Raw genomic sequence first — 14,023 nt, 5'->3', positions numbered from 1 at the left:
TCCTCCAACCCTGGCAGAATCCTTGTAAATCTTTTCTGAACCCCTTCGAGTTTCACAACATCCTTCTGATGAGAAGGAGACCAGAATTGCGCACAAATCCAAAATAGTCCTAACCAACGCCCTGTACAGCCGCAACATGACCTATCAACTCCTATTCTCAATACTCTGACCAATGAAAGCATACCAAACCCCTTCTTCACTATCCTATCTACCTGTGACTCTACTTTCAAGGAACAATGAATCTGCACTCCGAAGTCTCTGTATTCAGCAATACTCCCTAGGACCTTACCATTAAGTGTATAATCCTGCTATGATTTGCTCTTCCAAATTGCAGCATATCTCATTTCTCTAAATTAGACTTCATCTGCCACTCTTCAGCCCATTGACCCATCTGATCAAGATCCAAGTGTATTCTGAAGTACCCTCTTTCACTGTCCACTACACTTGCAATTTTGGTGTCATCGACAAACTTCCTAACTATACCTCATATGTTCACATCCAAATCATTTATATAAATGACAAAAAATAGTGGACCCAGCACCAATTCTTGTGACACTCCACTGGTCACAGGCCTCCAGTCTTAAAAGCAACCATCGACCACCATTCTCTGTCTTCTACATTTGAGCCAGTTCTGTATCCAAATGGCTCCCTGTATTCCATGAGATCTAACCTTGCTACCCAGTCTCCCATGGGGAACCTTGTCAAACGCCTTGCTGAAGTCCATATAGATCACGTCCACTGCTCTGCCCTTGTCAATTTTCTTTGTTACTTCTTAAAAAACTCAATCAAGTTTGTGAGACATGATTTCCCACACAAGCCATATTGATTATCCTTAACAAGTCCTCGCCTTTCCAAATACATGTAAATCCTGCCCCTCAGGATTCCCTGCAACAAATTGCCCACTACCGATGTCGGGCTCACCGGTCTGTAGTTCCGTGGCTTTTCCTTACCACCTTTCTTAAATAGTGGTACCACATTAGCCAATCGCCAGTCTTCTGGCACCTCACCTGTGACTATCAGTTATACAAATATCTCGGCAAGGGGCCCAGCAATCACCTCCCTAGCTTCCCAGAGTTCCAGGGTACACCTGATCAGGTGCTGGGGATTTATCCACTTTTATGCGTTTGTGTTAGAAATATAAAATTAAGAATGGTGGAAGTCAGCAAATTGGGCAACACATGTGGGAAGTGAACAGTGGATATAAAGTCAGTTCTGATCGAAAGTCATCAATCTTAAATTTTAATTTTTTTTTCTTCCCCATAGCCATCTTATTATTATGATGTGCAAGTGTTTCATCATCAATTTATCCAGAATCAAAATATGTTCTTATGAGCTACTAGTAACTATTTAAAGAAGTGCCTTCACTTCATTTTAAGACCATCGTCAAATTTCCCAACACAAACTCAAAGTTGAGTTTAATAAATTCTAAAATTCTCAATTAAGACCATAAGAGTGGGAACTGAAGAAGGCTGTTTGGCCCTTTGAGCTTTAGTGCCATTCAATAGAATCATGGCTGATCTGATATTCCTCACATTCACTTTCCTGTGTTTTCTATGCAAGCATTGAATCTCCTACTAATTAAGAATATATCTATCTCATCTATATACAAAGACTCTGCCCTCTCAGCTCTGGCAAAAAGTACCAAAGACTTTCCACCCTCTAAAGAAGATGTTCCTCCTTATCTCAGTCTTAAATTGGCCTTGTTTTTTTCTTTGTGGCTGAGACAAAGCTGGAATTGACAAGCAGTACTTTTAAACAGTTAGAGTATTCTAACTATTCATTGCAACAGTATGAGAATTACATTTTTATTTTTATTTTCAGGTTGAACAGTTCTGGAGGTTTTATAGTCATTTAGTTCGACCTGGTGATCTCACAGGGCATAGTGATTTTCACCTGTTCAAGGATGGCATTAAGCCAATGTGGGAGGTGAGCAACTATCTTGACATGTATGATTAAATTAATATCATTTGCTACATATTTATTCCTGTGACATTCACAAATGCAATCTGGTTTTTTGATTATACTCATTTCGGAACGCACCTACAAAAAGAAAGTGCTCAGGATACCTGAGACCCAGCTGCCAAAGCAAATCTTCTTTGCTCAGCTTAAGGAAGGCCCACAAATGAGAGGAAGACAAAGGAAGCATTTCAAAGATTCCCTGAAAGCTTCCTTAAAGAAGTGCAACATTGACGTCAACCCATGGGAGACCCTTGTTCAGAAAAAAAACAACTTGGGAGAACCTCCTGTCCGAAGGAACACAATTCTTTGAGAACATTCATTAGTAAGAGGCAGTATAGAACAGACACTAGAGAAAGGAATGCCAGCGATCTCAAGACCAAGGCCCAATTCCACCTCCCAGTAATGGCTGCCAAATATATGGTGGGTGATGCAGCTCTAGATCAGGCTCATCAGCTGCACAAGGACCCACAGACTTCACGGCCAATGACCGGGAATTGCCCAGGTGGACAGTATGATGATCTTGATCAGCTCCTTGGGAATCACTAATTAATTCCTTGTGGAGCTTGCCTAGCTCGAACTCATGACTGGAGCCCTTTCTAAAGCATATTCCAGAGGCTGCTATGCTGCAGTGGTAGTGTCCCTACCTCTAAGCCTGGAGCCCCAGGTTCAACTCCTGCCTGTTCCAAAGGTATGGCTTAACATCCTTGAACAACAAGATTAGAAAATATCCTGAAGCATTCCAAAGGGCTCCTGTGCTGCAATGGTAGTGGCAGTAACGACATCACTGAACAGGTTGATTAGAAGAATTGGTGGGCAGCACGGTGGCACAGTGGTTAGCACTGCTGCCTCACAGCACCAGAGATTTGGGTTCAATTCCCGCCTCGGGCACCTGTCTGCGTGGGTTTCCTCCGGGTCCTTTGGTTTCCTCCCACAGTCCAAAAATGTGCAGGTTGGGTGAATTGGCCATGCTAAATTGCTTAGTGTCAGGTGAAGGGGCAAATGTCAGGGAATGGGTCTGGGTGGGTTGCTCTTCGGAAGGTCGGTGTGGACTTGTTGGGCCGAAGGGCCTGTTTCCACACTGTAGGTAATCTAATCTAATCTAAAATAGGTTAAATAAAAATTCTAAAACCTACTGTGAGGGGGCCTTGTGGTGTACTGGTAGCATCCCGGGTTCACGTCCAAACTGTTATAGAGTTATAACAACAGTTAAACAGGTTGCTTAAGCAAATAAGAAGCAGACCCACAGGAGCTCTAGTGGTGTCCCTGTTCTTGAGCTGGTGTCTGGGTTCAAGTCCCACCTGTTCCAAACATGTGTAATAACATTGCTAAATAGGTCGATTAGAAAACAACAATAAAGTTAGACCCTGTGGAAAAGAAATTAGCAGACCCACTGTGGCAGGAAAGAACTGAAATATACACAGTTAAAATGTAGTTAGTCGTTTAAATATCATTTGGAAAGATAACATTTCAAGATGTAAATAATTGCAACATTACTTTGTCTTTGTTTAGAACATGGTGTTAAAATGTAGAGGAATATTGAGTAAAGGTGCAATGATTTTCAAAAAAAAGTAGTCGCAAAGATGAGCCTGCAGAACTGTCTGTCCTGGCTGGGAGTAATGGCTGTATTGTGGTGTTCAACAATAAACAATGTTCCTTTCCAGTCAGGCTTCCTGAGTTATTAAAAGTAGCCGTGCTCCTTACCGAGTAATTGCCGATGACGAATACACCTATTTATAAGAAATATCTTTGTCTATTTTAATTAATATGTCAGTTCATTTATTTTAAATAGGTTAGTAGCTTTTGTTAATGGTATTGAGTTGGAGCAATTTTAATCCGTATCATTCAGGTCAGATTACAAAAATAGTTTTCTAATTATGTACAAGCATGAAATCATTCAAAATCTGTTGTTTTAATGAAACCAAAGGCTGGTAGGTGTGGGGAATGTTGGATGACCAAAGCAGTTGAGATTTTGGTTAAGAAAAAGAAGGAAGCATATGTCAGGTATAGACAGCAGAGATCAAGTGAATCCTTAGAGTATAAAGGCAGTAGGAATCTACTTAAGAAGGAAATCAAGAGAGCAAAACAGGGACATGAGATAACTTTGGCAAATAGGATTAAGGAGAATCCAAAGGGATTTTAAAAATACGTTAAGGACAAAAGGATAACTAGGGAGAGTATATGCCCCCTCAAAAATGAGCAAGGCAGCCTATGTGTGGAACTACAGGAGATTGGGGAGATACTAAATAAGTGTTCTGCATCAGTGTTTACAGTGGAGAAGGACTTAGAAAATATAGAATGTGAGGAAATAGATGGTGACATCTTGAAAAATGTCCATATTTCAGATGAAGAGGTGCTGGATGTCTTAAAAAGCAAAGAAGTGGATATATCCCTGGCAGCTGATCAGATGTACCCTAGAAATCTGTGGGAAGCTAAGGAAGTGATTGCTGTGCTCCTTGCTGAGGTATTTGTATCATTGATCATCATAGGTTAGGGGCCGGAAGACTGGAGGTTGACTAACATGATATCACTATTTAAGAAAGGTGGTAAAGAACAGCTAGGGAACTACATATGGGTGAGCCTGATATCTGGTGGGCAAGTTGTTGGAGGGAATCCCGAAGGGCAGGATTTACATGTATTCAGAAAGGCAGGGATTGTTCAGAGAGAGGCAACATGGCTTTGTGCATGGGGAATCATGTCTTATGAACTTGATTGAGTTTTTTTGAAGTATGGACAAGTTGGACCAAAAGTAAAAACAATGACTGCAGATGCTGGAAACCAGATTTTGGAGTAGAGCGGTGCTGGAAAAGCACAGCAGTTCAGGCAGCATCCGAGGAGCAGTAAAATCGACGTTTCGGGCAAAAGCCCTTCATCAGGAATATTCCTGATGAAGGGCTTTTGCCCGAAACGTCGATTTTACTGCTCCTCAGATGCTGCCTAAGCTGCTGTGCTTTTCCAGCACCACTCTACTCCAGACGTTGGACCGAAGAGTCTGTTTCTGTGCTGTACGTCTTTGACTCTAAGTAATGAAGTGGGGTGATGAAGGCAGAATGGTGGACATGATCTATATGGATTCCAGTAAGCCATTTGACGAGATTCCTCATGGTAGACTGTTTAGCAAGGTTAAATCTCATGGAATACAGGGAGAACTAGCCATTTGGATACAGAACTGGGTCTAAGGTCGAAGACAGAGGGTGGTGGTGGAGGGTTGCTTTTCAGACTGGAGGCCTGTAAGCAGTGGTATGCCACAAGGATCTGTGCTGGGTCCACCTCTTCATCATTTATATAAATTATTTGGATGTGAACATAAGAGGTATAGTTAGTAAGTTTGCAGATGATACCAGTACACTGGGTTCTTGATCAGATGGGCCAAATGGGCCGAGGAGTGGCAGATGGAGTTTAATTTATGTGGGGTACTACAGTTTGGAAAAACAAATCAGACCAGGACTTATACATTTGAAGGTAAGGTCCTGAGGAGTGTTGCTGAACAAAGAGACCTTGGACTGCAGGTTCATTGTTCCTTGAAAGTGGAGCTGCAGGTAAATAAGATAGTGAAGAAGGCGTTTGGTATGTTTTCCTTTATTGGACAGAACGTTGAATATAGATATTGGAATGTCATGTTACAGCTGTACAGGACTTCGCCTAGGCCACTTTTACAATATTATGTGCATTTCTGGTCGCCCTCCTATCGGAAGGATGTTGTGAAACTTGAAAGGGTTCCGAAAAGGTTTACAAGAATGCTCCCAGGGTTGGAGGATTTGAGCTATAGGGAGAGGCTAAATAGGCTGAGGATGTTTTCCCTGGAGCTGAGGGGTCAGAGGCTTAGGGGTGACCTTTATAGAGATTTATAAAATCATGAGGGGCATGGATAGGATAAATATATGGTCTTTTCCCTAGAGTGGTGGTGTCCAGAGCTAGAAGGCATAGGTTTACAGTAAGAGAGGAAAGATTTAAAAGGGTCAACTTTTTCACACAGAGGGTAGTGCATGTATAGAATGAGCTGCCAGGGAAAGTGGTGGAGGCTGGTACAATGGCAACATTTAAAAGACATATGGATGGGTATATGAATAGGGAAAGTCTAGAGAGATATGGACTAAGTGCTGGCAAATGGGGCGAGATTAATTTAGGCTATCTGGTCGGCATGGACGAATTGAACCAAAGGGTCTGTTTCTGTGCTGTACGTCTTTATGACTGAATTTCAAGTCAGCCAAATTCTGTTCTTAGACCTTAGTTTGGAGTTAAGCCTATGTATTTGTTTTGCTTGTGAAAATTCATGCCTTAGCTGCTTTATGTTTTATTTTTAAAATCATAATGTTTTTTTCATTCCTACATCATGCCTGATTTCAATGGAACAGATACTGACCGTGAATAAAGACCGTGAATAAAGACTGCAAAGGCAACGAGATTTCAATCCCAGTTAAACAAATTACTTGTATTTGATTTAATGGATGATGTTGTTTGAAGTAAATTGTATATTTAATGATCATTGCCATATCTTGTTTTGTTTCATAGAATCATACAGTATAGAAGGAGGCATTTTGGCTAATTTGCCACTGGCAGCTACTCATATGCAGGGATCCCACTCCCCTGTGTTTTACCCATCGTTAGCAAATATTTCCTTTTCAAATATTTAGCCAATTCCCTTTCGATAGTGAAGAAGTGGAAATGAGTACATTTGCTGATGAGAGGGATATAGAACTTTATACTAAGCTATATTAGAACAGAATTCTGGGATTGTGCACTATCTAACATTCTCCATAAGTAACCATTGTGTTGGAGGAGGAGAACCAAGTTATGGCGACATGATCACTGTTCAGAATGGATGTTTTTGTGTCAAATCTGCAGTGAGGATTTTATGTTAAGGAGGGATATATCTCTGTGGTGATAGTAATAATGTGGTTTTGGCCAGTCCAGTTTTAATGCTGTGGGCACTGTGCTAAGTTCAGTAATATAACTGAGAAGAAACATTGCAAAAATTAGCTATCCAAACTAATCCCTATATCCGACGTTTGGTCTTAAAGAGGAAATTGAAGTTAGAAGTAAGGTGATTATTCAGAGCGATTGAGTGATGAGTGAGGAAATTGTAAAAATGTTTCTTGTTCCAATGTATTGTATCACCTGCTGCTTAATTGTTCAAATTATAAGAAATCACAAGGTAGCAGTTCACCCTTTTCACTTGTCCGCAACAGCAGATTTTGTACAAAAATAAAATGAGTGGACGATCGTTTAAAAAAAACCTTTGATTTAAGGTTTTTTTAAAATCTTTTCCAGGATGAAGCTAATAAGAACGGTGGAAAGTGGATAATCCGTTTGCGAAAAGGACTGGCATCACGTTGCTGGGAGAACTTGATTTTGGCAATGCTGGGTGAACAGTTCATGGTTGGTGAGGAGATATGTGGAGCTGTTGTTTCAGTTCGATTTCAGGTATGCCATTTAATTTATTTGCTGCTTGGAATTTTGTATGAACTGCAGCACAAGTTTAATCACAATGTTAATTGCTTAATTTTTTAAAAATTCCATACACCAACCATAATGCTTAAAAATGCTTCTGCTTCAAGAAATGTTTATGAGCCAGTTAGAGAATTAAAAATTGTATTTGATAAATGTTTGCTGTAATATTCTATTGCAGCAAACAGGATATCCTGACTGAGGATCAAAGGTATTAAAATTACTTATTTTAATTTTCAAAAATACACTTAATGCATAAAATATCTTTATATACATAGTCACTGAAGCAGTTCAGTTTTGTACAGTAGCATATGAAGAAACAAGCATTGGAGTTTGACTCTCACAACACAAAGGCATTCCTTATTTGTACAAGACTACATTAATATATTTGAGGCATCTTAGGGGTCCCATAACTGAATGGACCTCCATTTATCTTTGGCAGAAAGACCTTAAATAATAGTCTTTCCCCACTGTGCCTTGGTGGCAGCTGCCCCAAGCTTTAGTGCATCCCTCAGCATGTAGTCCTGGACAGTAGAATATGCTCGTCTGCAACACCGCGTCAAGGTCAACTCCCTGCCCTGGAAGACCAGCAAGTTTCAGGCAGACCAAAGCGCAACTTTCACCAAATTGATGCTCCTCCAGGTGCAGTCGATCTTTGTCCCGGGGAACAGACGGTAGAGTAGAGTCCTGTGTCACGGAGTTGCTTGGGATGAACCTTGGCAAAAACCACTGCACCTTCAGACTTCCTTTGTAAAGAAGATGTGTGACAGTCTCTACCCCCCTTTCAGTTGCCTCCAAGGCAGCTTGCTGTGGCGCAGAGGGTCCAGGCTTACTTGAAGGATTTCTCGCCACCAGCCAAGGAATGCCTTGGTGGTTGTTGGTAAGTTCTGGTGATAAGACAGTCTCCTCAAGTACGATCCGAAAGGATCTACCCTATCCTTTTCCCACAAGGTCTCAAGGATTCCAGATGCTAACCATTTCCTGATGGACTTATGATCAAAGATGTTTTTCTTCGCAAACCTCTCCATGAAGGACAGTTGATACAGAATCCCGTCCAAATCACACCTAATTTAAGTTACTAACTGTCAGTGAAGTGTTTTTTTGGTTAATTTTGTCAATCTGAATTGAGTTCCTTTTGATTGTTATGATGCAAGTTAGATATGGACGTATTAAGCAATTCACCCTCACTCCAAAAAGAAAGCTAATTCCACTGAAGTGTACTGACAAATTAAAATGTTGAACCATGCTTAGCTAAGTAATGAAAAACAAGCTATTTTTAATTATAGTTCTTGAAGTCTGCTCTAAGAAGATCCAGAGTAAACATAACTTTATTTAAAATTTTAAGTATTTTCCTTGATTTAACCGTAAACTACTAGGAAATAAGAATCCTATTTACTCAGCAGTACATTCCAGAAGCTTACTGAGAATCCATTGCCATTGAAGTTCATTGTATCTTTAAGTATAAAGTGTAAGATCTCTAAAGAAAGTCAGAATCTATTTCTCTATCTCCAAACCATGCCCAAGAGCTCAAGTATATTGAGAAGGAAAGTATCAAAAATAAGCTAAAGATGTAAGAAAAACCATCCAGAAAACTAGCATAAACTAGTATGGCCCCCAAAATGATTGGAACTCAAGAACAGTGTTGATTAATGATTTTTGTATGGAAACAATGAGGCCAGATTTTCTGACTGTTAAGCTTGGCTGCATTGAATTGCTTTGGTATAACATAAAGAAGAATATCAAGCAGGATTGAATATGGGACAGAGGTGGAATCAAATATTAACATTGCAACCTGTTCTAATTTCCTTCCCTTAACTCAACAGAGAATGGGCAAGCTTCATTATTAACATGTGATCTGTTTTGTGCAATATTTCTTTTCTGCAATAGCCCAGGCATTCAATGTTGTATAGGATACTCATGGGAAAATATGTTCTGGACAATTACGCGGATTTTGTAACTTAAGCTGTTGCCATATCAGCACTTCTTCAGGGAAAAAAAGATGAACTCAACTGAGACCTGGAAAGGAGAATATAAACATTTAAGTTGGAGAGATTTCCTTGGTAGAATTACTCAGATGTCAGCGTTAGGGCCTTTGCCCCTCCTGATTTATTTTAATAACATAGAACTTTGTAGCTGGTCCACCATTTCATAATCTGTGGACGATACAAAACTTAAAAGGTTTATGAATGTGAGAAGGATTGTGTAAATTTCAGAAGAGCACATAGCATGGTGGAATGGGCAAGCAAGTGACTGATGAAATTTGAGTTTGAGTTTGATTTATTGTTGTCGTATGAACCGAGATACAATAACAAATCTAGTAGAACCTTTCAAGAAAGTGACCAAGCATCTGGATGAGGGTAGACAGTTGATGTAGTTTATATGGATTTCAGCAAAATATTTGACAAGGTTTCACTTGGGAAATTAATTAAAAAAAGGTAAAACTTCATTGGATCCAAGGTAAGTTGGAAAATTGGGTCCATAATTGGTTTAGTGGCTAGTGGCAAGTGACAGAGTGAATGGTAGAAGGCTGTTTGTGTGACTCGAAACTGGTATGAATGCCACAGAGATCCCTTATTGTTTGTGACATTCATAAATGATGTGGATGAGAATATTTTGGGGGGGGGGGGGGGGATTGCGGGAAGAGGCGAGGTTGATAAGTAAGTTTGTGGATGACACAAAGATTGGCTGATGGTTGATAGAAAAGGAAGATGTGAAGGATATAACTGGATTGGTCAGATGGTGGGATCAGTGGCAGACAGAATTTAGCCCTAATAAATGTGAAGTAATGCACTTTAGAAGAAGGAACATGACAAGAGAGTACTCAATGAATGGTAGGACACTAGGAAGCCAAAGGAAAAGAAGAATCTTGGGTTGTTTGTCCATGGATCCCTGAAGGTGGCTGGACAGATTAGTTGGGGAGTTAAGAATGTGTACAGGATGTTTGCCTTTATCAGTCATCGCATAAGAGCAAGGGAGGTCCTGTTGGAGATTAACAGGACCTTGATTAGGGTGCAGCTGGAGTATTGTGTGCAGTCCTGTCACCACACTGTAGGAAGGATGTGATTGCATTGGAGGTGGTGCAAAGGAGATTCAACACAGTATGTTGCCTGGGATGAGTAATTCAGCTATGAAGGGTGGCTAAATAAGCTCAGGTGTTTTCCTTTGAGCACCGAAGGTTGAGGGGGGGGAACCTGATAGAGGTGTACAAATTATGAAGGGCATGGACAGGGTGAAAAGAAAACAGCTGTTGCCCTTATAAAGGGCCAGTAACATAGGGACATAATTTTAAGGTGAAAGGCAAGAGGTTTAGAGAGGGTTTGAGGAAAAGCTTCTTCACCGAGAGGGTGGCGAGGAACTGGAATGAACTGTCTGGGAGGGCAGTTAAGGTGGGAAACTTCTCAATCTTTTTTAAAAAAAAGGCCTTGCAAGACCACTTAAAATGTCATAACATTTAAGACTATGGACCAAATGCAAGAAAGTGGGACTAGTGTAGGTAGAGGTATATGTTTGCCAGTAGAGTCTCAATGGGCAAAGAATATTGGTGCACCCTCAAATGGAACATAAGTCCAGTTCTGCACATCATGATTAAGAAAGTTGTTAAGGTATTATAAAAAATGACTTGAGGGAAGAGGGAATTAATTTACATAAATGTGAGCAGCTGGGATTGTTTTCCTTGGAGAAAAGGTTGAGGAGATTTGATAGAGATGTTCAAAATCAAGAATGGCTTGAGCAGAATAGGTAGGGAAAAATGGTTCCTATGAATGAATTGATTATGAAAAGGAAAGCATAGATTAAAAGTAATTGGTGAAAGGAGCAATGAATGTGTGATAAAAATCATCTTGGTGCAGCGAATGGTTGCGAACTGGAATGCGTTGCTTGAGAATACAGTAGAGGCATTTAGGAGGATTATCTAGAAAGGAAGAAAGTGGAGGGCTATAGGGAGAAGACCAGGATGTGGCAATGTGCTTCCTTTACAGAGCCAGTGTGGGGATGAAATGCTAGATAGCCTCTGTGCGGTGACTATTCCGTGATTATATAATCCATTGAACATGTTCTAAAATCATACGTTTTAGTTAATTTTTAAGTTCTTCTATACTTTACATTTGGTAGATGTTTAACTCAAATCCTTGCATTCCTTTCTCTTTTCAATAAGTTCATGCTCTTACCCATTTCCTTTAAGTCTGACAGTCTCCTTTCTCCTGCTTCCCAATTTGACATTAACACTTGTTAACTCCCTCACCATCGCCATCACCACTGACTTGCCAGGAATGATGTTAAAACCAGAGAGTCATGACCAGTCTGTCGCTGTGAGATAGGTTAGATTAGGATTGAGGACAGAGGAGTTTAATCTGTATAGATTTTTTACAACAACTAGACCAACCTATTTTTGACTACTTTTTAGGTTTGTCAATTAGGCAGTAGTGATGGATTGACTTGAGTTAAGTCAAGAAGTGCTACCAGTTTCAGGATCTGCATTGTACATACAAGAGGAGCCGTGAGGGGAAGTTTAGATTTCTTAAAGTAGGTATTAGGCACTAGGTGGTTAGACATGAAAGACTTATGTGGAGAAATGGTAATGCAGGATTTTTTAATCTTTGATATAGAAGATAAATAATTTTGAATACATATTTGCTTTTCTGGTGATCATTGATTGGTATTTGTTTAAAAATTAAAGTGTTGTTTGGCAGATGTTTTCATAACTAAAGGGGGTTACAACTGTTTTTGAATTTAATTGACAGGTAATTTATGGTTTTCTTTGTTTCTTTGCCTTAAGTCTATTTATTGCTATTTGCACTTTAGTAAAACCTTTGATAAGGTTCCACATGGTAGGCTTTTGGAGAAACTGCAGAGGTATGGGATTGAGGGTGATTTAGCAGTTTGGATTAGAAACTGGCTTTCTGAAAGAAGGCAGCGAGTGGTGGTTGATGGAAAATATTCAGCCTGGAGTCTGGTTACTAGTAGTGTGCCACAAGGATCTGTTTTGGGACCACTGCTGTTTGTGATTTTTATAAACGACTTAGATGTACGCTTAGGTGGATGGATTAGTAAATTTTCACATGATACTAAAGTCGGTGGAGTAGTGGACAGTTTAGAAAAATGTTACAAGTTGCAGGGAGACTTGGATAAACTGCAGAATTGGGCTGAGAGGTGGCAAATGGAGCTAAATGTGAGGTGATGCACTTTGGGAAGAATAACAGGAAGGCAGAGTACTGGGTCAATGAGAAGATTGTTGGTAGTGTGGATGTGAAGAGGGATCTTGGAGTCCATGTACATAGATCTCTGAAAGTTGCCACCCAGGTTGATATAGCTGTTAAGAAGACATATAGTGTTAGGTTTCATTGATAGAGGGATTGAGTTCCGGAGCTGTAATGTCATGCTGCAACTATACAAAACGCTAGTGTGGCTGCACTTGGAATGTTGTGTACAGTTCTGGTCGCCATACTTCGGGAAGGATGAGGAAGCATTGGAAAAGCTGCAGAGGAGATTTACCAGGATGTTGCCTGGTCTGGAGGGAAGGTCATACAAGGAAAAGCTGAGAGACTTGGGTTGGTTCTCATTGGAAAGAAGAAGGCTAAGAGGGGACTTGATAGAGATATACAAGATGATCAGAGGATTAGATAGGGTAGACAGTAAAAATCTTTTTCCTAGGATGATGACGTCAGCTTGTACGAGGGGGCATAAGTACAAACTGAGGGGTGGTAGATTTAAGACAGATGTCAGAGGCAGGTTCTTTACTCGGAGAGTGGTCAGAACATGAAATGCCCTGCTTGTCAATGTAGTTAACTCAGCCACATTAGGGAGATTGAAACAATCCTTGAGTAAGCATATGGATAATGATGGGATAGTGTAGGGAGAATAATTCACCAGTCGGCGCAACATTGAGGGCCAAAGGGCCTGTTCTGCATTATATTTTTCTATGTTCTACATTCTATCCAACATTCAATATTAGGTGAGCAGGTATTTTCCTTCAACTAAGTACCTGGAAGACCAAAGCCATTGCCTTTGGTGCCCACCTAATATTCCTCTGCAGTTATCAATGCTATCACTCCAAACAGCCATAGTCTGAGGCAGATCAAGACTATTCGATCCTGAGATGAGTTACCAATCCTGTAACCACTCCATCACTAGGCCCAACTACTTTCATTGCCATAATATTATCCCTTCTCCCCATTGCTCCATTTCGTGTGCTACTGAAGACATCATCTATCCCTTATTATATTTCGAGTCAACAATTGCAATGTTCACTGGCTGGTGTTGCACATTGTACCTTCTGTAAACGTTGACCTCAAAATTCTGCTCCCCATAATTTTCACGAGGATCCATTCATCTATTGCCTCTTCATTCATTAGACTACATTGGCTCCCAGTTAATCAACCCCTCAATTTAATAATTCTCATTCTTGTTTTGAAATGTCTCTGTGGCCTAACCATTCCTTATTTGTGTAACCTTCTCATGTCTGAGAATCCTCAAAGGTTTCTACTGTCCTCCAAATTAGAGTTTCTAGTACATCCCCAATTTTTATTATTCTTCACATTCAGCATCTTGAACCTAAGCTCTGAAAGAACTTCAGGAACAGTGGCAGAAAAGGATGGAGCTTCCGGAATGTGATTCAGCAGTA

General features: G+C 40.3%; 1 protein-coding gene across 1 annotated transcript in view; it reads left to right on the top strand.

Annotated features, from left to right (window-relative positions):
• Positions 1-14,023, top strand: part of eif4e2 (eukaryotic translation initiation factor 4E family member 2) — a 37,245-nt gene that overhangs the window by 16,433 nt on the left and 6,789 nt on the right. The window contains exons 4-5 of the mRNA XM_060834109.1: positions 1,822-1,926; positions 7,228-7,380. Coding sequence (XP_060690092.1) covers positions 1,822-1,926; positions 7,228-7,380 — 258 coding nt within the window. The remainder of the gene's footprint in view (positions 1-1,821; positions 1,927-7,227; positions 7,381-14,023) is intronic.

Source organism: Hemiscyllium ocellatum, chromosome 13, assembly GCF_020745735.1.
Source record: "Hemiscyllium ocellatum isolate sHemOce1 chromosome 13, sHemOce1.pat.X.cur, whole genome shotgun sequence".
Classification (NCBI taxonomy): Eukaryota; Metazoa; Chordata; class Chondrichthyes; order Orectolobiformes; family Hemiscylliidae; genus Hemiscyllium; species Hemiscyllium ocellatum.
This window is presented reverse-complemented; position numbering and strand designations above follow the sequence as displayed.